Source organism: Theobroma cacao, chromosome 2, assembly GCF_053813885.1.
Source record: "Theobroma cacao isolate CCN51 chromosome 2, ASM5381388v1, whole genome shotgun sequence".
Classification (NCBI taxonomy): domain Eukaryota; kingdom Viridiplantae; phylum Streptophyta; class Magnoliopsida; order Malvales; family Malvaceae; genus Theobroma; species Theobroma cacao.
Window position 1 is genome coordinate 46,876,999 of NC_142640.1, and position 25,105 is coordinate 46,902,103.

At 33.5% G+C, this 25,105-nt stretch overlaps 2 protein-coding genes across 3 annotated transcripts; one reads left to right on the forward strand and one right to left on the reverse strand.

The window, feature by feature from the left end:
* The first annotated feature begins 904 nt into the window (after nucleotides 1–904).
* Nucleotides 905–5,996, forward strand: LOC18609949 (uncharacterized). Of its 2 annotated transcripts, none has more exons than XM_018114534.2 (8): nucleotides 905–1,167; nucleotides 1,266–1,312; nucleotides 2,055–2,190; nucleotides 2,291–2,489; nucleotides 4,500–4,662; nucleotides 5,011–5,187; nucleotides 5,270–5,430; nucleotides 5,586–5,996. In XM_018114534.2, exons 1-7 carry the CDS (start codon nucleotides 978–980, stop codon nucleotides 5,423–5,425), a joined length of 1,068 nt encoding a protein of 355 aa, XP_017970023.2. In that variant the 5' UTR covers nucleotides 905–977; the 3' UTR covers nucleotides 5,426–5,430; nucleotides 5,586–5,996. The 2 variants fall into 2 exon arrangements, with proteins under 2 accessions (XP_017970023.2, XP_007045386.3); XM_007045324.3 differs by having other exon boundaries at nucleotides 909–1,167; nucleotides 4,533–4,662.
* Nucleotides 5,997–8,977: 2,981 nt separating this feature from the next.
* On the reverse strand, nucleotides 8,978–12,824 carry LOC18609950 (myb family transcription factor MOF1-like). Its single transcript, XM_007045325.3, has 7 exons — nucleotides 12,639–12,824; nucleotides 12,073–12,528; nucleotides 11,863–11,939; nucleotides 11,660–11,696; nucleotides 10,915–11,062; nucleotides 10,475–10,742; nucleotides 8,978–9,308 (listed from the first exon to the last, which is right to left on the reverse strand). Exons 2-7 carry the CDS (start codon nucleotides 12,197–12,199, stop codon nucleotides 9,024–9,026), a joined length of 942 nt encoding a protein of 313 aa, XP_007045387.3. The 5' UTR covers nucleotides 12,200–12,528; nucleotides 12,639–12,824; the 3' UTR covers nucleotides 8,978–9,023.
* Nucleotides 12,825–25,105: the final 12,281 nt, after the last annotated feature.

Consider the following 25,105-nt stretch of genomic DNA (forward strand, 5'->3'; position numbering starts at 1 on the left):
GGCATCCATAGGAAGGATTCGATGACTTGACTACATCCAATTTGCAGGGTTGCAAAACTTAGCTTGGAATCTTGAAACACGAGAAATGGATACACTACATATCAAGCTCATTAATCTATGAATAAACTGGAAATTTTAAGGTTTGAATCCGCCGAATTGAACTGTTTATGATCAAAAATTTGTTATCCTTATTTACCAAATCGTTTCTTCTGTTGTCTTGTGGTCCTTCAATTCACCTCTAATATTATATTCCACCTCGTAGTCTAAAGCATTACACTTTTAATTAATTTGTTACCTAAATGAACCCTCCATGCAATCCAAAGGTTAGCTCACCGGTTGTCGAGCACATGCCTGCTTATTTACATATGTAAACATCATACAGAAGTTGGACCAAAATGTCTACGTTGTATTTGGACATTAACAATTGATTAAGTAGGTAGGTTGTTAATTTTGGGGTTAAACTTGTCTTCTTAGGCTCATTTGCCAATTACTATTGACTGTTAAAATCAATATTTAATAAAAAGCTTTGGTTGAAAAATTGTGATTTGAAAACTATTGCTAAAAATTGAAGATGAATTCACTTGCCTATTATAATCTAATTATTATATTTTATAAATTTTTTCATGGTTGTTGGATAATTTATATGTTTTATTATTTTAATCATATGATTTCATGCTATGTATATAGTTCGTTTAGGTAAGATTTTAACGTATTTATTAAATATATGTGCTTGTATTTATGTAAATTAGATGATCACTAATCACAAAAATTATCTATCCTTGGGATTGTACATCTTACATTCCCCACCATATACAATTTTATTTACAAACAATATGGGGTTTCTTGACTTATAACGAAGTAATAAGTCTTTATTTATTTTCCCATTATACATTAAAAAAAAAAAAAAAAAGGTAGGGTTTATAGTGGGGTTTTGACCTCTAAGTTTTGAGTGTTGGGAGTCGGAGGTTTAACAGGAAATGGGGGAAGAAGAGGAAAGAAAACCAGTGAAAATGGAATCGAAAGAGGAGGAGGGAGAAGAAAGCAAAACCACTATGACTCCATGGGAACAACATGCCAGCATTATAAGCATTCCTCGCTTCGATTACAAGGCTCCATCTTCTTTACTTCAACGATCTCACTCTGCCTTTCTCATCACTTGCACTATCAGTTCTGTCCTCTCTCCCTTTATTTTGACTGCTGCCTTTTCAGATGGAAATGGGCTTTTGACAAACTTTTTTATTTTTTCCCCCCTTGATTCTTATCAGAGAGGGAGAAGAGCGCTACGAAAGAAGCCATGTCTATCTTTTCAAAGGTATTGCCTTTTCATCTCAATTTTCTTCGTTTCACTCCTAATTTTGATGTTAATTTCTTAGTTATATTAGTTACACAGCCAATTGTTGATTTTATTGAACCATACCTTGGGATTTTGAAAAAAAAAAAAAAGCGAAAGCTTGGGTAGTCAAGGAAATAGAAAACAATGAATTTATTCTTTTTTCAGCAATAATAGGTAATTGATGGTTGCATAAATAACGAAGGGAATTTCTATATGAATAGGAAGGTGTTTTAGAGCTGGAATTTAAATCTCTACTTGCTTTAACCTTCACTATGATTATGTAAGCTCCAGAATCTATATAGTCCTTTCATTCTGTGTCTGCTAGTTTTGGGTATTTGTTTGACTCTGGCACTATTTTTCTACACTATAGTTTTCTCTTCTCGCAAGCTGACTTCTCGAAACTTTAAATTAAGTTGTATCCTTTTCTATATTCTTATTGAAAATGAAAAGGTTTCTTTTTCACTTGCCCTTTGGCATTGATCAATTGCATTTGTGTGGTGCTTCTAAACATTGATGTCAAATGCTGAATTGGTTCTTAATCATTTAAAATGTATGTCACTTTTGATCAATTCCAAATGAAAAATTGTATCTGCAAGACATTTCTCCTGAGGTTTCACGATTTTTTTCCAAAATAGATTTCCAGAGTTGACCAGGTCACATAATTGAGAGTAGTACTGTTGTTGTCAGTAATATGCTTGTAATATGTTTAAACATTTTGCAGTATGTTGGGTCCTTCAAGAGTGAGATCTCTTGCTCTGATGCAAATGCTGATGCTAAGAGAAGGAAAATATGTACAGACGAAATTGACCAGAACATTGCCAATAGCGTTGACAGTTCGGAGATCACTGAAGCTGCTGGTAGTAGTTTCTCAGGCCTAAAAGACTGGGACTTTGAGATTCAGTTCGATTTTGCTTGGGCCCTGGGTTCGATACTAATTGAAATACCTCTTTGTGGTAGGCGGAATTCAAAATGATGACCATTTTTCCTCTGCAAAGACTGATAAAAGTGGAGCACCAGACTTTGTTCTTTCACTAGTCAAACTAACAAGGAGTGGTTTGCTTCTACTTACCTTCCCTGGGGAGAACCCTCTAGACACAATTGATATTGTTTCAGATATTTTCCAGGATCTGGAGTCTGGGAGTTTAAAGTCACCACTGTAAGTTTACTGCAAATATTCTCGAGTCGAAAAACTGTTTTACCCTCTCAACTGGTTTAATAATTGCTATCGTTGTCTCTGTCTCCAGAAAGTGTGCTTTTATCTGAATCATCTCACAAATGACACAAAGCAATCTTCCCATAAAATGTTGTTTGAAATAAAATCTCAATTAGATCAAACTGTGTTCTAGAAGAATGGTATTTTAGAAGTCCTCCTAAATTTTATACAGAATATACTTTCCATAGTACTTTAAAATTACACTTTCATCGCTTGGCACCCCATAAAAGATGAGTGGAAATTGTGTAAGAAACAAGTTAACATTATTGATGAATTGAGTTGTGTGCGGGCTACTGTGAAAACTTACAACTTGGGTGATTAATACCTTTGACTACTTCAATTTCTATATGTGGCTGTATGTATACACACACACACACACACACTTGGTAAAAAAATTGAACTGCATCTCCAAATTCTCATACTTTTAACTCTGGTCACTAGTATCAGAGATAATAAGATCCATGGCTATTTGTTATAGATGGCAATGTCTGCAGGAGGTTAAACTTTAGTTCAAGCGGATACCTCAAAAGGCTTGATGACTAGAAGACCATACTGTGGATTTTCAAAAATGTTTGAAAGTAGTATTGACAGATTTGTGGTTTGGAGTGCACAGGCTCAATTAAGGATGAATGCTATTATAGTGCCAAAGTTGAGGCAATTACCTAAAGCTCATTGTCATCATGTATAATGATTTGAACTGCATGAAATGTTCGCTGAAAGTCCTCAGTGACATTCTTTAAGCAGTGAGGTCAGAACCATGGTGTTCATCATGTTTAGCCAGAATGATATGTTTATCTTGAGTCATGAGATTTTAATATTTTGAGTAGAAAATGTTTGTTCTCTCTATATGACTATTGTTTGACATCTTTTTAGTAAAGTCCCAATTAAATATTCACTTCATCAATATGCTTTTAGTTATGAAGTAATTTATTTGCAAGATAATAAAAAGATGCAATATTATCAAATTTGGGATTATTTTATAAATTCAAAGAGATTGCAAGATGGCCTGGATGAGACTAGCATGCCAATTCTTGGGAACGATGTGTCAGCATCTTATGTTACTTATCATAGTGACTTGAAGCTTAAGCACAAGCTTCTTCCACAAGAGTTGTAGTAAAATCAGGTTAGCATTTAGGATACAGAGTTATGTCTCAGGAAGAAAGAATGAAGGACAGAAAGGATGTTTTGGACATCCTGTAAATTGTGGAAAATTTTTGTTCTAAACTTTTCTAAGAGTTTTTCCTGGAAAATGGAGTCTGTTATAGATGCAACAAATTCTTTAAAAGGCGTGACTCATTGCCAGTTGTATTGTGTGCTTTTTCTGTTCTTATAGCTAGAGATCTGTAGCATCATTCTGATAGACTCTTGGGACTTTAAGTTTTCAACAAACTCCTCCATTGAATGCAAGCTGCAGTACATTTTTGCGCTGTCCTGCAATGAAGCTTGTCAATTGCGACTTGTAATGCAGGATCATCTCTGATTCTGCTCATCTCAATTGAGTGCCTGAGAAGCTGATAGTTTATTGGCCCAGCCATTTTGCATCACCTCACCTAACACTAAACTAATGACTATTTCTAGAAAATTTGGTTAAACTTTATGGCATCATGTGCAGCATAGACTCCTCAAAATTATTACATTTGAATCTTGGAAAGGAAGAGTGTTTCTTGATTTACTGGTTGTGTATCAGATGCCTAATTGATAAGCTCCTTCTTTTGTCAGTTAATTTAACAATGTAAAAGAAGCTTCCATAATGTCCCCAATACAGTAGTTAAATTATTTGCATATCAAGTTTTTGGTTGCTTCTGTTAATTTGGTGGTTATAACTTATTAGGATGGCTGTATAAATTTGTATGTGTAATAATTTTATGACTGACAATTAATGATTTATTTTCTACACTAGCATTACCATTTATATACTTTGTTTTTTTCTTCAGTAAGTTATCATATTTACAGAATTTTGGGTGAAATGGCATTTCATTGGTGCAGTTGGTGTCATCGCATCTTCCCCATTCAAGCTACCTGTTCTTTGAATGAGAAGGGACTGCAAGCAGTTGTATCAAAGCTTGTTCTTCACTTTGTGAATGATAAAAGGAACAAACTTGCACGGCCTATAAAGGTTCGAGCTTACTCATAATTATTGAAGCTCATATTGCCATTATGGATGCAGTATATTCGACTGGGATGCTTATAGAAAATGGGGATAGGTTATCTAGGTATTGGTTGAAACAAATGTTAGCAATGCTTTAAATGCATTTCAACAGGACTGACTTGTACTTTCACATATTGGCACACTAAAAGAATACACACATGTAGCACCTCAAACTCCAGCCACTTAGGTCTTTTTTCCTATGTCTCAAAATCTGACTGCTCTGAGATGATGTATATGTTTGTGATATGAAGTTATACAAGTCTTAAACACCATTGAGTCTTGTTTCCATGGGTGTAAGTTTTGTTTTATCTTTAGTTTGCAGTTGGGTTCAACAGAAGAGGAACTGAAGAGAGCCAAGTGAAGATTCCAAAAGATGTTTCAAAGAATTCTGATCTGTCTGTTTTATTGGATCGCGGCAAATGCTTTAGCGTTGTGGCTGCTGCTGTTAAAGGCATTGTTTCAGATTCAGTTGTGGATTTGAAATCTCCAGAGGTATAAGATCCTATCCAAGCTTGTAAATGGTCTAAAATTTTCTATCCTATAGCCTGTCTGACTGCAATGGCAAATCTTTCAGCTATCTATTCTTATTGAGTTGCTTCCTCTTTCTGGAGTACCTAATGGATCGCTAGTGGTTGGTGTGTCTGTTCTACCCCAAAACCTTGTTAGTACTAAGCCACGACTCTGCATCAAGCCACTGGTTTGCGATAAAAGTGGGAGGAATGAAAGTTAAAGCAGGTGTGTATTTTAATAATATTTTGTTTGATAAGAATCAAGGTCTTTGCAATGATAAGGAGGTCATCTGTGGGCTGGAATGATTCTGCCCCAGTTTGTCCTTCATGATTTCGCCCCATCAGAATAACACGCTGCTGTCCAACTCTTATTTTTCTTAGCATAACAAATCATCCATGGTTGAATTGAGCTCTGATGAATCGCGTGAACAAGAAAAGGAAGAACTGCCTGGCTGCAAACATGGTATATATGGTTTTTTACACATGCATGTAGAGTTGTTGGCTTGCAACGACCGGAGAGAGTGATCAAGAAACATGCTTTGGTCATTGAAGGGTTTTCTCACTCTGTGAAGTGGACATTAGGATTTACTTTTGAACATGGAGAGAGTTGGGGAACTTGAACTTGTAGCATTGTCCATATATGGTTATATGATATATGCTAGCCCAAGGTAGCTTTTCAAATTGGTATGCCGTGGGATGTAACGAAATTCACTCTCATATATCACTCCCATCACACAGGGATGAAACCTTGTATCTTTAGGTCCAAGTAGGGATGAAAGGTTTTTTGGTACATCTTCTTATCATAGTCCGATGCTTTTTATTCGGGTTTTTTTTTTTTTTTTTTTGTCATTTTGGTTCTAAGGGTAAACAACCTATTTGCCAATCCAAAATTCAAAAACTTGTACACTTATGGGTAAAGATGATCTTCCCTGTGATAACATCATTAGCACTACACCAGCAGTTATGCTTAACAAGTTTCCAAGGCCAAAGGTTATCTTCCGTGCAATAACTGAAAGGAAGGTGAAAAGTAAATAAAAAATAAACGAGAAAGAAGAGGCGAAGCGAGTCAGCCCCCGAAGCCTGATCCTGACCTGTGACCCAGAAAAGTCCCAAAAAAGGGCCCGAGCCCAGTCTAGGTGGACTCGTTGAAAATGTTCTAACAAAAAGCAATAAAAACTAGTTGGATCGAAATATGTTTTAGATGATCAAGTTGTCAGCCCACACGTTGCGATAAATCAAATTTAGAATTAAATATTTTTTCGAATATAAAAAAAAAATTAATTATCAATTTTGTCAAACTCAAACATGAATCAGACTTGAAAATCTGAACACAGAACACTCGAACCTTCTATAAGGGAACAAACAAAAGTTTTAAGGTCTGAAGTTGTGAACTCACTTCTCCTCCCTTAAACTTCCTCGTATGTATAAAAACAAAATCATCAATTTAGAGACAAACATACTTGGCGACCATCGATGAACTGATCGGATTAATTAACCATCTAAGCCAATGAGTGCTTACCTTAATGATAAGATGAAGTCAATTTCACAGCTTTACATTTTGTTATCTTGACTTCAAATGCCAAAGGCTTAGGTAGATTCTTGGAATTACAGTGCATTTAATTCACAAAATAGAAAAAAAATAAAATAAATATTCTGTGAGAATAAAATAAGATGAGAATAAAATAAATTAATTATTACGTAATTTAAGTATAACGAATGGAATATGATCAAAATAGTTATTATAACTTATTGCAGTATTTGATTTATAAAAATATTTTTGGAATAAAAAAGGGATAGAGAATAAAAAGAAAAATATATTTATTATTATAATATATGATTATTTATTTTTATTTTTTATTTTTAAATATTAATAATTTATAATGTATTTAAAATATTAATAATTAATAATTTAATATTATCATGATTATTTATTTTTATTTTATTTTTAAATATTTATAATTTAATCATTAATATTTTATAATATTAATATTTTATTTATAATTTAACTAATATTGTGATTATTTATTTTTATTTAATTTTGTTGATTAATAATTTATAATTTATTTAAAATATATTTTTTATTTTAATATATATTAATATTTTATTAGAAGTTGGAATGAAGGGAGAGGAGGGAGAGGAAAAAATGTTTTTAAATAAGTAGAGTTATAATTTTTCAAACTTGTAAGGGGTATTTTGGTCTTTATAATTTTTTAAAGCTATTCTTAATTCTGAAATAGATAATACCATGAAGGAGGACAGTATTAACTATTTATAAGTTTTAAATGATTTTGAGGAATAACCATTTTAGAGAAGTGGCCATTTAAGAGGGATGACTATTCCTACAAGTATGCGACACCCAAACAAAGGAACAAATGTTTACTTAACCCATTCCCCAACCAAAACATACAGTTAATCCTTAGATTGTTATGCTGTAGATGGAAGATCTAACAATAATATATTACATTTCATCAAATCTTTTTCACATGGTAGCCAATAAACAAACGAGATATAGCAATCAGACTTTACCCTCAATGATAAGATCAAAAGGATAAGTTCAAAGTCGTACACTGAGTAGTTTTAGGTTGACTTTGTTAAGTGGTATACAGTATATTGTTTACCGTATGTGTACTCTCATTAAAGGAGAAAAGGAAGACAAATAATTTTCAATGTAAAGCTGGGTTTTAGTGGATGTCGAACGTCAAAAAAAAAAGACAAGTTGGTTTAATAGGTGCATTTATGCGGTCCAAAATATTTTAATATGAAACCTAGCTTGTTATCTGTCTATACACTAAGGTTGTTAACCCCCTTAAAATATTTGATTTGTAAAAGATTATATGTTAAGTTTCTTTTAGTAATTAATTGCAATTAGACTTGTAGCCCCCTAGCTCTAAAAAATTGTACACTCGGAATGCAAATATCTCAACTAAATATTAAACCGACAGCTAATTTGGTCTCTGCCATTGGTAGAAATAAAACTCAATTACTAATCTAGAGAATAACAAGAAACCAAGTGTCAAATTGGGTTAAATGATACTTTAATGCTAAATAGTACGAGATCAGATTGCGTCCACTCTATCTGAATTTTAATTTTTTTTGTTTCTTATAGCATTTTTTTTGTGCCTAACTTTTCTTGGCATCCACAAGTTCGGCAGGAGGTTAGTTGAAGTTAATTAATTTAAAGAAGGGTTCATTAGTTTCCTTTATAGAGTATGTTCACGAAGTAAATAGAGTACTTTCGAGGAATTTGAGACTTAAATATTTTAACTCTTGGTGGTATTAGTATTAAGCCAAGTTGGAAATTGTTGGTTTAGATTAATAATCACAAGCAAGTAATTTAATTCATTCATTTCGTGCATACTATATTTTATTTTCAACAATATTTTGTGAAGTGATTTCTGCCTACATGCTGCGAGGCTACGTCAGTTGATTACTCGTTTACTTTGCTCGGTCACCCAGCAAATTACAAGCAATAATATTGCTTTAAGGATAAAACCAAGTATCTCAATCAAGTACACTGGCGTGGCCTGTACATGCTCGGTAGACTTGTTTTCCATGAAAAAAATGTGATTATAGTACCCTGCAGGTGATTCATGTTTTAAGTATGAAAACTGTATGTAAGTTCTTGCTATTTCAGGTCATACACTCTAAACCAAAACCTAGATGAGAGCTAGAGCCATGATTAACCAGAGAGTTCAAGGAGAAGAAAAAGTAATAAGAACCAGGAGATATAAATATATATATATATATATATATATATTAGCTTAAAATGGAGGTGGAGGTAAAAAAAAACTAACTCATAAAGAAGAAATATGGGAGACATTAGTTGCCACAAAGAGCAATAGAAAGATCTAAGTTTACACTACGTTGGGCGGAGGAAGTGCCGGAGCAGTCTTTATAACTAGACCTAGAGTACAATGAGAATGCCTCGCTGCTGCTGATTTCACTCGTGGAAGATGTGTTACTTTTCTGGGAAGATGGATGATGATGCAATGAGAGTGACAATGATAATTCACAACCACCGTATGCTTCTTCTTCGTCCCCTGCGTGTCTCCTAACAATTTGTTCAACATGTGTGTGATGATCTTCTGCTTCTACCTTGGCAACCTAAAACAAGCCAAAAATTCAGGTTTAAATTACTACTACATGCATTTTTCATGTCAACATGTAAATGTTTGATAGACTTCCTTTCCATGAGAAAGTCTGTGAGGATAGAACCCTGGCAGGCCACAGTGTACTAGTTTCCTAGCTGGGAAAGATAAAAAATTCGTGGGTAAAATTTAATGGAGATAAACAGTGGGGAAAAGAAATAATTACGAAGGCAAAATAGATGTTCCAGGAAAAAGCTGTAAAAGTAAAAACAAAAAGAGAAGGGAAAAGCTTCTGGGAACTTAATTAAAAGCTGAGTTTGGTTTTAGGGACAAATACTAGTGCAGAATCAACCATGGAATTCAATAAAAAGGGGGGTAGTCCCACCACGTTAATCTGTAAAGACCGTTGGTTCTCAACAAGTAATGTCTGGTCCAAAGGCAATAAAGGTTCATTTTGAATTTCCATTCTGACTGCCCCAAAAAGGGAGGGGTCCCCCCATTCATTAGCATTGCAGTGGACCACAGAATGTATGAACTCTAGCAATCAAAAAGCTTCATAGCAGTTTTCTAGGTCATGGACGACCTGGAATTCCAATTTAATGAAGGGTAAATATAACCTTTTTAGAAGCAAAAATGTAAATATATATATATATATATAATAAAAATACAGTTTGGCATTGAATATTTACATAAAAAAAAAGAAAAAAAAAACATTCTTTCCCTTAACTTAAGCCGTAGAATATGCTATTCTTATACATGACTGACAAACGGAGAGATCACCATAACGAAAGAAACTAATGGAGGGAAATTCTAATTCTTTCTGGCCTATTTCTTTCTGCCTTTATTAATTCGGTTTGAGCAATTAATGTGAAAGAAAAAAAAAGGGTTATAGGCTTATACGGGGTTGTGCTTTTCTTGAAGAGGTGTTGAAGCGGAAACACTATGTAACTAGACCTGTAACTGTAAGGCGAGTAGGATCAGAAGACACGGATATTCCCTGTTACCACTGGTCATAAGAGACACATTGTGTGTGAAAACTAGCTACAAACAAGTCACCTTCCCTGAACTGGTTGGAATGTTAAAAGTTGGAACCAAAACCAACATTACACTCAAGCTCGTAAACAAAAGCTGGCAAAATAAATACATCAGGGACAGAGAGAAGTGTGGGTTTTTCTACTGTACCTTAAGGAAATCAGGTTCCCCCATCGAATATTTGAAAGAGTTGAGGTTGTAAATATCATATGGCAGAGAGAAGGTTGTGGATTGACCCTGGGAGTGAGACTGGGTGTGCTCCCACATGAAAGCACCATTACCCTCCTTTATTCCCTTATGCACAGCCATGGTCTGCAGATAATCATCAAAAGAGTACGGATTTGAGACTGTCTCACATATTCCTTGGCTGCATTGCAGATTCTGATCAGAGATTGAACTCCTGGTCTCGATTCTAGCTCTGAGAAGATAAATTTTTTAATATAAAACAAAAAGAATTTTAGAGGAAAAAGAAAAAGTAGTAGCTGAAAAAGATCATGCAATACACTTTTTTTGTTTGTTTCTTGCACTACACTATCAACTTTTATTGATATTTGAAAAGTCTGTACCCATGAGGGTAAAGCTAAGCTGACCTTTTTGAAGGAGGAGGACTGTAGATCAAATGAGAATCTGATTCTTCAAGTGGTTTTGAAGTTGAGTGAAAAACCAGATCACTCACTTCATCAACGCATCCATCATGGTTCTCAAAAGATTGTCTTCTTTGATGGGTTGAACTCCTATCTGTCATACAGAGACCCAACACCAACACAAAAAGCAAACAAAAACATGTTGGATAGAGGAGACCAAAAGTAAGTTCAAAGCAAAACATATAAATACGGTTAACAATAATAATAATAGTAATAAATGGAGTCAAAGAAAGTTTGTGCATCACTCGGTTTCTGATAATATGCATGCGTTATTCATGTTGGGAGAAAAGGTAAAAAGGATGTTGTCATTTTTCATGGTTTTGATTGATGCAGAAAACATTGAGAAACAGCTACAGTGAAGTCGGAGTTATGGGTTTTATCAGACATACCAATAGTAGAAGATTTGCAAGTAAACAAGTTAATAGTTGTTCTCATCTATTTTGGTATCAAAGTCAATAAGAGAAAAAGGAGATAATAAATGAAGTGATGCATCTACTCTTTACCAAAAAATATGTAAGGATGGGAATATGATCTTTGATTTTTATTTCCAAAAGACAACCATTAGAGGAAAGTATCATAGAAATTCTGTCTTTAATGCAAAAACACACACACTGATGAATAATAAGCAGCTGCAGAATTAAAATCGAAACTTGAAAAAGGTTATATGGAAAGGAGCATAGAGCTACGGTACCTTGTCTGCCGAGATCACTTCTCATGCTCCGGTACATCTGGTTTAGAAAGAATAAAACCCATGTGAACAAAACGATCAAAGGACACAGACGGATAACATTTGAAAACAATTTCAAAGAAATAGAGATTTGATGGCTAGGAATCAAGACAAGTGAGGATACTAAATAAATCAAACGGTAGAATAAGTGAAAAGGAAAGACCAACCTGAAGGTGGCTTTTCACATGTGAAATGGTGAGTCCTTTCACATCCATCAGTTGGAGAACAAGTTTTGGCGTGGCTTCTGGCAGACAACGAGGCCAACAGGAAAAGAAAAAGAAAAAACCATTATCATTAAAATAGCTCAAAACCGAGCAACAAGCTGATGAGGAAGACAAGAAGAGAGACAGGAGGAGAAGAAACAAAAAGGAACTTACTGTCTTGACCTCCAAGCCTTTCGATGGCATGAACAAAACAGTGATGAAGTTCAGGAGTCCACCTTAAACGAGGCACCTTTGATCTTATGTACTGTCTCACTGCACCACTCCTCCCACAACTACCCATTTCTCAACTTGTTTCAATCTTCTTCACAATCTTTCTTTCTTTCTTTACAACCCTTTGATTAAAAACTCAAATGGGTATCTCGAAGCCACCCCTTTTTAGCCAAAAGTATATGCTTTCAGGCTTTCACCAAGATTCTCCGCAAGGAATACCCTTATTACTATCACTTGCAATAAAAAAGAAAAAAAGAGAGAGAAACACTTCACAAAAACTTTATAAAAAAAAAACCTATCTTTCTGGTTTTTATGTTAGCTTTTACTCCGGCTTCTTTCGATCTTGTTGGGATTGTCTAGGTACAAAGCAGCAGCAACAAGGCACAAGGTGCAGGAGCCCTTGAAGGAAAGAAAGAAAGAAATATAAGGTATAAACAACGAAGGGAAGGAAAGAGAAAGAGAAAAGGAATAGACGAAGCTGCAAATTCCTTAAGGAGCACTGATTATACCTGCCTACTGCTGGCTTTGTTCTGCTTCTATACTCTATAATCTCTGCACACTTTCAGATAAAAAAGAACAGAGAAAAATAAAAACGAAAATCCCATCACGAGTTTCTGATCTGCCTTCCCTTAAATCATTACCCCTACCCAACTGCCTTACTTTGACCTTTGCTTCCGTCTCTCTGAATGTATACAGAGCTATCTGCTCTAGTTTAATACCAAAAATAATATATATATTTTTTTATATTCTCTAAATTGTAATACTGCCAACGTCGTCATGATCACAAAAAGGCCCCATGAAAAATATATATAATTTTCCCCCTTGTTTTCTTTTTATCTTGGCACAGATTTCATTTTTCCACCACAAGGGAAGGGGACACGGTCTAGGACACCCCTTTGACTGTGCTTCCTTCTAAAGAATGCCAGCATCAGCTACTGCACCATTTTCTCGTACACATGTTTTTAAAGACGGTTTTGCCCCTTTTTCAGACTTGTTTAAGGTTTTAATCAGTTTATAATTATTCAGCCATAATTATAATTTTTTTTACTACTTTTTCCATTGTGAACGCATATTTGTAATGTTATCATAAAAATAGTAATCATAAATGAAATGTTCCCGTCGGGTGCCCTTGATAAGGGTAACTGGGAAGTCCAAGTCATTGAATAGTAGTAATTACTTTCTTTTTGGGAGGTGCCCTAAATGGCTGGCCTAGAAATAGTAATAATAAAACTGGTTCTACTACTGCGATTTATTTTAACCTAACCGAGGAAATGTTTAAAAAAATCGCCGAGCTGAGAATATAGAAACTACGGTGAGGGCTGGGGTAATAGTAAGATACACTAAATAATCATTTATGTTTATAAATTTATTTTTGAGTTGTTAAGGTCAATGCAGAATATAGCACCATGTTCTTTTTCCTGGGATTACACGTGCCGTTTTGGTATTTTCAATTCAAGTTTTCGACCAGAGGGCGCGTGGTGGGAACATACAGGGATAATATAATCATAATACAAAATCGCATTGACAAATCACAAATTAAATAAAAGGATACACTCAACTTGGATTAATTTTCAAAGTTGAATGAGTGATGTGTGCTTATTGTGTAATTATTGAGATAGATCGTTTTTCTATACTAGGCATGAAGACCAATGGGAGTTTTTTAAGTTCACAAGTTCTTCAATCCCAACGTCCATGGGGATTTATTTATTGTGATTTTACATGACTATTGCAGCATCCATAATTTAATATCTAATCCAACCATTAAATTAAGAAAAATAAATGTTGAATCGAGTTCTTTCTTCCATGGGTTAATAGTGGAAAAGAAGAAAAATGTGGACTAAATGTTGTGAACAATTCTTAAATCAGATTTAATCCACAGTACTCTTTGAATGAAAATATTAAATGTATTTATTGTTGAATCAAATTCTCGCACACACAAAAAAATTTGCTAGCATGATTGTGTAAGAAAAGCTTGATGAATGACCTCGAAAAATCAGAATTAAAGTGTTTTTAACAAAAAAAAAAACACGAAAAGATGAAAAACATGGGGCAAAAACCAAAACACAACCATTTAAAGAGGGCAACGTTTGGCAGCCTATAATAACTCTATAAATGATGTAACCAATATTGTCCTTCAGAGGTTGGGAGGCTCAATTTTTTTCTGTAGAACAAAATATAAAGATATATGGATGAATGAAAGTTATTCTGAATGTCATCTACTTGTGCAAACTTTTTATTTCCAACAATATTAACTTACTATTTTTACACATTTGGGTAAGTTTAATTATGGAAGGGAGTGAAAACTCAATATTCAAGTACATATTGGAATTAAAAACTCACTAAATAATATTTTTAAAAAAATACTGATAAAATTCGAATTATAATTCATTTACATAAAAGTCACATAACCTTTATGTATTGATCCAAGTTACATGGAATAAGTGAGAGCCAAGCAATGGGGGTGCAAGAAAAGGTGGTCAAAGCTAAAAATTGTAATAAATGGGAATGGGCTCTAAGTCTAAGGAGGGTCCTATCTATCTGTTTTCGTTAAATCAAATCGAAATGGACAAAGTCAACTACAGAGACAATAGACAAATTTGACGTGGAAGCCCCATCGAGACAAAGCTAGTTCGTGCTGCTAAGATCTAGACCGTCCAAGTTTTCGATAGCATTGCCAAAGAAGCGGATCTCGAGGAAAAATCAACGGTGATGTAGTGAGAGAGAGGAACACGTAAGTGGGACCGGCAGATAATAGGGTTTCCGTATATGGAATTTTGGGAATAAGGATTTTGTTTTGTGAATCCTGACCAACTGGACCCGACCCTCATTCATCAAATCAATCACGTTATTTCCACTTGTTTTCTTGTAGAGCCGGTGCCGACTATTCGACAAATGCCACATTTTATTACCAACTATTCCTATGTACTTTCTTATCATTATATTTCACCAATTTTTTTAACAATATTTTTAATAAAGGTTTATAAATTATTTTAAAAATATTTTAAGTTTTATTTTTATTATATTTAATTTAATTGTTATATTTTATTTGTATCAAATTATTTTTTAATTGATATTTTTTATCTTTTTATATCACATGATGTTAATTTAGTATGATAATATATCATTATTGATAATAATATATTAATGTAATATGAAGACATAATCACGTGACATAATAAGTAATATTTTAATTAATATTAATTAGTTAAATATTAGTAATAGAATCTATTTTATTTAAAATAAAAATATATAAATTTAATTAAATATAATAAAAAATAAAAATACATTTAAATTTTTTTAAATAGGTTACTTTTTTTAAAAAATATTATGTATTCTTTTTATTAATTTATCAAAATTCTTAATAATATAGTAAGAAGTAAATAGCATTTAATTTAAGTTGCTAGTGCTTCCCCATGGTAGAGATGGATTTAGGTTAGAGAAGTGGTTAATATAGAATAACAAGAATCATATAATCCATGGGAAATGATAAAAAAATCATAATTGAATAAGCTAAATGGGACATACAAAATTTATATCCTTAAGTTTGAAATAGTTATATTCATTATTATTATTTTTGCTTTCTCTCTTACAATATCAAAATAATACACTGAGTTTTCTTTAATTATTTAATGTCAACTACATTTTAGTACCTTTTTAATTATCACTTACATGTTTAACACAATTTAATGGAGAAAAGTTGAATAATCCATGTTTAACACAATGTGTAATAATTTGTTTCGTATTTTGGATAGGAGTGTAATAATTAAGCAAGTTCAATTAATTTGTGGTGTACTTTATCATGAATTATTCAAATAACAATTAGTAAAATATTAGTAATAGGGTTTATTTTATCTAAAACAAAAATATATGAACTTAATTAAATGTAATAAAAAAATAAAAATATATTTAAATTTTCTTAAATAGTGTAAGAATTTTTAAAAAATATTATGCATTTTTTTTAATTTATCAAAATTTTTAATAACATATTAAGAAGTAAATAGCATTTAAGTTAAGTTGTTAGAGCTTCCCCCATGATAGAGGTGGATTTAGGTTAGAGAAGTGGTTAATATAGCAAAACAAGTATCATATAATAGATGGGAAATGATAAAAAAATCATGACTGAATAAGCTACATAGGACATATAAAATTTATATCCTTAAGTTTGAAATAGTTATGCTCATTATTATTATTTTTGCTTTCTCTCTTACAATATCAAAATAATATACTGAGTTTTCTTTCATTATTTAATGTCACTTACTTTGTAGTACACTTTCAATTATCACTTACATGTTTAACATGATGTTTAACACAATGTAATGGCGAAAAGTTGAATAATCCATGTTTAACACAATGTGTAATAATTTTTTTTCTTTTGGTGGATAAGAGTGTAATAATTGAGCAAGTTCAATTAATTCGTGGTATAGTTCATCATGAATTATTCAAATTCCATACACACATAACGTGTGTCATAGACGCATTGGAGAACAAGTAATTCAAATTGATTATGACAACATTATCTAAATTAATTTAAATAAACTTTGACGAAATTTGATCGATTAATTCGGCCTAACACATTAGTTTATGTAAGCAGCATTGACAATAAAGATTATATTTGGATAGACCTTATCAAAAAGGATGTCTGGATTGAGACAACTCATGTCTGATGCTTAATATTATCATCAAACAAATCCTTCCATTTGTGCCAACACACACAAAAACAAGTTTATAGTTTCTCCATCCTTAGGATCAAGCTTGATTAGTTAAAATTGAGTACATTTTTTAGTTAGACCAGAGCTTGATTAACATAGCCTTTATCTGATTGTTGTTTTTGTTATTTACTTTCTTATTGTTTGCTTTAACATTCTATGCTTAAAATATAAAAGAAAATAGTAACAAAATCATAATAATTAACTACAAATGAATAAATGATTAAATTAAAACGTCCATTATATTCCAAGATAATTGTTCTGAACAGAACTAATTAACATGTGCATTGTTTTCCAAAAATATAAAAAGGTGAGAAGAGGCACATAGAAAAGATTCTACCTTTAAATAATATATATAATTAGAAATGTATTTAAATTAGTACAAAGTTTGAGGTATAAATAGTTGAAATTTTGTAATATTAATCTATAAATTACTCAATGATATCAGAATTTAAAATTAAGAAAAAAATTTCAATTAAAGGTATTCAAGGCAACTAGAATCCTTAATAAAAATCATTTCATATAATTAGAATTCTTGATTAAATAAGTCAAAGTTACATTTCATTGTAGCATAAAACTCCAACAATTCCTTTATCACATTGATTCCAAAGGTTAGAAACCCAGTGGAAATGAAAGATTGTCGACCCATCAACCTAGTTGGGAGTCTCTACAAAATTGTGACAAAAATCCTTGCTAATAGACTTAAGGAGGTGATCGGCCAAGTGGTTGGAAATAATCGGTTTGCCTTTGTGGAAGGAAGACAATTGACAGATGTTGTTCTCGTTGCCAATGAACTTATAGACCTGATCAAAAAGAAAGAACTGATGGGCTGATTCTGAAAGTTAATTTCGAAAAGGCATATGACTGCATTGATTGGGGTTTCCTGGACTTCATTTTGTCTAAGATGAGCTTCCACAAAAAGTGGTGAAGATGGATTCATGAGTGCATTTCACTTGTTCGAATGTCTGTTCTTGTCAATGGATCACCCTCAAAATTTTTCGATATGCAACGAGGCCTTCGTCAAGGGTGTCCAATGTCTCATTTCTTATTCAACCTGGTGGCTGAAGGTTTTAGCTGTCTAATGAAAGAAGTTGAAAGAAAAGGTCTTTTCAACGGTATTCTTGTGGGCAGGAACGGACTCTCGGTATCTCATCTTCAATTTGCAGATGATACCATGATTTTTGACTACCCTGACCTTGAGCAAATAAGGAATATCAAAAGGGTTCTTAGAATTTTCCAATCGATGTCTGGTCTGAAAATTAACTTCGCCAAGAGTAGCCTTATGGAGATTGATATGGAGCCTGATATCATTGAGGAATGGGCTTTTTTATTGGATGTAAAATTGAATCACTGCCTAGCTCTTATTTAGGGCTTCATCTTGTCTCTAATCATAGATCTAAGCAAGTATGGAGGCCGATCATCCAAAAATATCAAAATAAACTCGTTGGTTGGCAATCAAAGTTGCTGTCTATGGGTGGTAGGATCACGCTGATGAGGTCGATGCTCTCCAATTTACCCATTTATCATATGTCCACCTTCCCTATGCCTATTGGAGTGAGCAACGAAATTGAAAAAATTCAACGAAGATTCTTATGGGGTGGGAGCGAAAACAAGAAGAGGATTCATTATATAGGGTGGGATAAGGTATGCAAACCGAAAAATGAAGGGGGACTTGGCATCGTTGATTTACAAACAAAAAATAGGGCTTTGTTAAGCAAATGGATTTGGAGGTACGGAAGAGAAAGAGAGAGCTTGTGGAGAAGAGTGGTGAGTGAAAAAAATGAGGAGAATCCAAAGTGTCTACTACCCCAAGTGTTATTCGGAAAGAGAGTTTCGTCAGTATGGAAAAACATCACAAAACCCCTTTCCCCTACTAACTCCTTTTTTATGCAGGTACATCTTTATTTTGGTTTTGCTCTTGGTGATAGAGGCAATATTCGATTTTGGATTGACGAGTGGTTTGAAAATGGAAGCTTAAAAAAGCTATTCCCAAGAATATACGCTTTGGTTGAAAACAAAAGTGGAACTGTCAAAGAGTTTGGAGAGTGGGTAAACGGGATCTGGGAGTGGAAAGTGAAGCTCAGATGGAATATTTTTGGATGGGAACAAGAGCAGCACAACTCGTTTATTAATACTATTAGTGAGTTCTTTTTATGTGAAAACATGAGTGATGAACTTGTGTGGAAGAAAACTGCTAGTGGCGAATTCTTGGTCAAATCTTTCTGTCAAGAGCATGATGCGCAAAGAAGGATAACCCAAAGGGAATGGAAATGGGTCTAGGGGGTATAACACCTCACAAAACGAAAGTGCTAGTCTAGCAATTTTTGCATGGAAAGGCTGCAGTCAAAGGTGAACTAATGAAGAGGGGAATCATTAATAGTGTTGAAGCTTTTTGCCCGCTGTGTAAAGATTCTACTGAAACCGTGGATCACCTTTTTGTAGGATGTAAAAGTGTGACAAGTCTGTGGTACGATTGGTGCAAAAAGTGGGGTTTAGCTTGGGTTATCCCAGCAAGATACAATGAGCTGGTAGTTATGTGGAATGCAATCAAGATGACGTCAAACTGTGACAGAATATGGAAAACAACGATGTTCACTATAACTTGGACTGTTTGGCTTGGCAAGAACGATGTGGTTTTTAACAACAAAGTCTGGGACAAAGAAATCATTTAGGAGATAATTAAACTCAGAGTGGCTATGTGGGTTAACACTAGATGGCAGCATTCTGCAAGTTTAATCCTTGATATTTACAGATATCTTGCAGCGGGTTTTAATCAGCAAAGAGATAGGGATACAAGACCTCAAACTATATGGGAAAAACCTGGGGCGGGTGTAGTTAAATTCAATGTTGATGGAGCAGCGAACAGATGCCCAAGTAAAGCGAGTATAGGTGGTTTACTTAGGAACGAAAAAGAGGATGTCTTGATCAAATTTTCCAAAGTTGTAGGCAGAGGAGATTCCAACCTTGCTGAATATTTAGGCATTAGGGAAGCTTTTAATTTGTTCTCCAATTCCATTTAGGCAAATAACCACTATCTCGTTATTAAGAGTGATTCAAGGAATGCCATTAAGTGGATTAATGACCTTTCCAAAACTCCTTGAAGGTTGAGGAAATGAATGCTACACATTGAAGTCCTAAAGAAAAGAGTGATCGATTGAAAGATAAGGCACATGCTGAGGGAAGGGAATAGGGAAGCTGATCAACTAGCTAAGGAGGGAATGGGTAGAGAAATCGACCTGATTGAATTCTACAACCCCATATGAGTCTTTCTTGTTTTGAGGGGTTGTTTCTTGTCTCGATTTACGTCTTGATTCGCTGCTTTGCTTGGAGTGATCTTATGGCAAGGTGAGATTCTGCTCTTCTCTGATGATGAATTTCATTCCTCTGTCAAGGGTCTAGTGGATGGTTTTGTTGATGTTATCTAGTCGGGTTCCTGCGGTTGGTTAGGATTGTTTTTGTCATTTTGTTTTCCCATTCTTCTGGTTGTTTCTTATGATGAAAGGTCAGGTCTCCAAGATGTCCATGGGAATCGCTCATGTTTCCATCACCTGAAGGTAATGCTAGTTTTCAGTTATCAAAAGGTCACGTGATGGGAACTTGATACTGGAGGATTTCTGTTATGATTTTGCTAAGAGGTATCTTGAAAGAATGAAGGAAATTTATTGCTAACTGATTTCTGTGGTTATCTTTCGCTGAAGAGTCTACCTATGTATCAACCCTTTATGTTTATGATTCTAGGTAGGAAGGTCTGGTTTCTGTTTCTCCATCCCAATGTCCATGTAAGACATCGGTGTTGTATAAGAGATGCTACTTTTTTATCAAGAGTATTACGAAAGTATACCTTTACAAATTAAGGGCATACTAACCAATATTTTTTATGTATGCCATGGTTACTCGCCACGGTTCTTGTAAAGGGGAAATCAATTTCCCAATTCATTTATGAAATCTAATCTTGCTTTTCAAAAAAAAATAAAACTCCAATAATTAATTTAAGATTTAGTCAACCTTGAACTAAATCCAACCAAAGCGTATCTTAAAACTCTATTATATATATTTGAGCTTCGTTTGTTAGAGTTTATCAAGTTATCTACTAGAATTTTGAACCTATGGTAATAAATATTTTGAAGTTTGAAAAATTAAATAATTATGCTGAATTATAATTATTAGTCCAAGAATATATTAATAAAAGATTAAAGTATAAGATCTACACATTGTAATCTCAAGTTTTAACCATTGCCATGTTTTCTTTAAGATATAAATATTGCACTTACAAACAATTAATCCTCGATAACAAAAATTTAAGCATTTGACACATTGGTTGGTGTATGATTTCTTTAAAGAGAAGGGTTCGAATCCTTTTTCTCCTAAATCAAAAAAAAAATCTTGACAACAAACACACTATCACGAATCTTTTCAAAAAAAAAAAAAATCCTCGACAATAATCACGGATCTCACATCGATAAAAGATATGGTGGATCTCAAATATATAAACATGAGTTTTTCATCACTTATCAAGCATATTTTTTAGGTTAAGAACGTGTGTCCGTAATGTATAAACTTATTTAATTTCTATTTTCAAAGCTTTAAGTCCGCATGAAGTTGGACTTAAGTTTCGATCTATGACAAGTGGTATTAAAGTAAGCTTGAATTATATTGATACGGAGCCCCCATGAGAGATACAAAGATCGAAGTGGACCTAGACTAATGAAAGAGTCCATTTCCTTTATGAGTAAAGAGCCAGTACAATGGAGATGTTGCACAATTAGATATGGTAGAATGTCACAAATCCCACATTAGCAAAAGATGGAGTGGGTCTTGGACATATAAACATGAATTTTTCACCACCACTTATCAAGCATGTCTTTTGAATTGGAAATATAAGCTCATGATTTATATGTTTTTTTTATAATTGAGGGAGGGAGGATTTGAACTTTACTCTTCAAGCAAGAGATAATGTACTAACCAATAAACTAAATGTTTAGATGCTCATGATTTATATGTTTATTTAAATTCTATTTTTAAAATTAAAGTCATAAGTGATTAGGTTTAAGTTTCGATCCGTGACACACACGTACTATATAATACAACTATTTCAAACAAAAAGAAACCATTTAACAACTTAACTAACTTATCAATATAAAAATAGAAAAGCTATTCAAAAAAATATATATACAAATAGAAAAGTTTTAAGTGTAAAAAACTTTGATTGTTCAACTATTTATAAAAAATAAATGTAAATGCTTTAATAATCAAAACGGGAAAATCAAAGGATGTAACATCAGTCGTATAAATAATTAAAAGAGGATTTCATTAATGAGTGTCCTAAAACATTTTTAAAGTTAATTAAATTGCTTGTTTATGATTTTTTTATAAAAAAATCTAAGGTAAACATCAATAAAGTTGGATGTAAGAAAATATATAGTAGCAGTAATTAATTGTAGCAGCAGGAAAAATCCCTAGAATTGAGTGAAAATAAAAGAAGGGGTAGTTTAAAGGGGACTCTCCTCTGGGTTGTCTCGGTGGTGGGAGGACAAAACGCATTTACTAAAATGAGCAGCTACCACTGCCCCCTGGTGCTCGTCACAGGTGCAACAGTGAGAGAATATCCATATATTTTCTGCATTTCTGAATCTGATTCTGCAATCCAACCCAACCGTAGAAGGAATTATCATCACACCCTGCTCCTGCTCTCTTCTTCATTTTCCTTGGGATACGCGCTGGCTCCTGTCCCGTACCCTCACGCGCATTCATTGTAGTATGCTGGTACTAGCCATTTTCATTTCTTCCTTTTTCCCGCTGCAAATAAATTCTACAAAAGAGTTCAACTACACCACTCTGCACCGTTTTTCTTTTTCTTTCTTTCTAGTACTAATTGCTTACCTTTCGCTCTCGAGCTCTAGGGTGGCTCTAGCTTCCGACTCTTGCCATGATTAATTACAGTGAGTCATAGCCCGCACCACACTTCTTTGTCAGCTTTGACACTATATCTGATTAGTATTTCATTTTGCAGACTCTTTTGAGAGTTTTAATTCTTTTCCAAAAATAATAAAAAATGTCTCTCTTTTCAATGCCAAAGTAATAATACTGAGCTACATCACATTTTCATGCCATTTAGGCAGTAAGGTTATTTATTTTAATTGCAAGTATTGAGAAGAAATTATTTTTAAAAATAATTTTATCATGATAGATTTTATTTTAATTTTTAAATTTATTAAAATCAATTATTGATTAATTACGGTAAGACATCTCATTAAATAAAAAAATTATTATAAAAATAAAATTTTAAAATTTAAAAAATAAAAATATATTATAAAATTTTAAAATTTGAAAGGTGAGGCTCTTGCTAACACCCCATTTCCTTCGTCACTGAGTAGAGAGCTCACACGTGAAGAATAGTGTTAACACTGTTATTCTACATTAATTAAGTTTTAAAAATTTTCTTAACATTTAAATTAAAATTTTTCACTTAATACAAATTGATTTTGAACTTATCAAGAGCGGTGGAATAGCTATTTAAATTTGATTTAATCGTTATTATCTCTGTTGAAGGATTGAGTTTGAAGTTTTAAATGTCAATGTAGTATTCAATTATAGAAATATAAAAAGAAAATGAATACAAAAGGATTTATAAAATTGAGAAATAGTAAAGTAATAGTTGAAAATATCCTAATAACTGATATGGAGAAGAAAAAAGATGAGGACATGTCAAGTAACATCCATACTCATTTGAAAACCAAGGTCACTTTCTTGTTTGACTTTAGGTAGCTTCAATTCCAATCCAAGCCATTGTTCGCAGTGGTGGACTGGAGCTATACATCTTCAGTACTGATATCATTATTCCGGCAGAGCCCCATATACATATTCAAATAGTTTTTTACCAACAATTGGCTAATACATGGGGTAATCGGATCTGCGTTACACGTGTCAAGATCTGGTAACTTGCTGGCTGGCAGGAATCTGCCTCCTAGATTGTTTACGTGTCATTTTGGTTGAGATAGACTAGAAGCAACCGTAGAAACCTTGATGACTAATTGTTTCTTATAGGGTTAAGTCAAAGAATGAACACAACAAACATCTAGTCCGATGTGTATCTGGAGTTTTTATATAAGTTGTGCGATCCTCACCCGAGAAGCAAAAGAAAGATGAAAACCAGAACAATGATGAAGTTTTAACCTTACGTAGAAAGCAAGAGTGAATGAGAAAGAGAAGGAAAATTTATAGTACGGCCAGAAACCATAAATGATAGTATTTATTTGAGCAAATAGCAGGTCCCCTTTGGCCTTAATTCACAAGCCCCGGCACCAAAAAAAACAAAACACTAGCCGGTACTATCAAGACAGTAATAAGGGGGAATTATTATTCTGATAAGAGGAAAGGAAAAAAAAAAAAAGAATGGCAGAATCGTATCTGCAGAAGGAATGATGGGAATTCCTGAGAGAAATGGAATGATTTCAATTTTGGCCAAAAGGGTTCTTAGGATAAGTCCAAAGAAACCCACCGGAAATTTATTACCCATCTGAATCTGAATCTGAATCTGACTAATAAAAAACGAAACAAGAGATGGGGATGGGGATTGGGGTGAGGCTTCGAGGCCGCCGGGTAGTTTTGGCGTGTGTGCAGCAGAAAGGTTGTACATTACTTACTGCCTTTCTTTGATTTGCCTCGAACAATGAGTCGAGAGGGAAAAAAAATCTACAAAAATTATTATGCAATAAGGGAGGGGGGAATGAATTTATGAATTGAAATGAATATGAATGTTTTGTGTTGGCTGCTAGTGAATCCAATATTTTTATATTTTGTGTTTTTTATTTTAATGAATTATGATGCATGATGATGATAAGTCTAGTCAAATCGCCGAGCTAGAGGAGGCATCTTGACGTAGACTACGTGTTTTGTCCATACATCCGAAACTATTTGCCGATGCTGCACCCATAGTCCACCCTCGTCATCATCATTTCGTCAAACTTTGTGAAACAATTCCGCGCTGGAGAAAAAAGTTACCCTCTTTCTTTCTTCCACAGAGGAATGAAAGAAATATTAAGAGAATGTTTTCATTTTTTTCAACAAGAATACAAGAAATAGTACGCCGGTATGCAACATATATTTAAAGTTCTTTAGCAAAGGGGAAACGATGCATCATGTGAGGATGTATATGTAGACATATCAAATTAAATATCCCTACGGGTATTAAATATGTTGGTCGTATATAGGAAAAGGGTGGTTGTTCGTAAACCATAATCATATCACTTGCTGGAAATAGAAATCTTATA

Coding starts and splice junctions, on each gene's coding strand:
- LOC18609949 (XM_018114534.2), top strand. CDS start 978: ATGGGGGAAGAAGAGGAAAGAAAACCAGTGAAAATGGAATCGAAAGAG. Junction 2,191..2,290: donor GGAGATCACTGAAGCTGCTG/GTAGTAGTTTCT, acceptor TCTTTGTGGTAG/GCGGAATTCAAAATGATGAC. Junction 5,188..5,269: donor TGGATTTGAAATCTCCAGAG/GTATAAGATCCT, acceptor CAAATCTTTCAG/CTATCTATTCTTATTGAGTT.
- LOC18609950 (XM_007045325.3), bottom strand. CDS start 12,199: ATGGGTAGTTGTGGGAGGAGTGGTGCAGTGAGACAGTACATAAGATCA. Junction 11,063..11,659: donor AAGTGATCTCGGCAGACAAG/GTACCGTAGCTC, acceptor TCTGTATGACAG/ATAGGAGTTCAACCCATCAA. Junction 10,743..10,914: donor AGTCCTCCTCCTTCAAAAAG/GTCAGCTTAGCT, acceptor TTATCTTCTCAG/AGCTAGAATCGAGACCAGGA.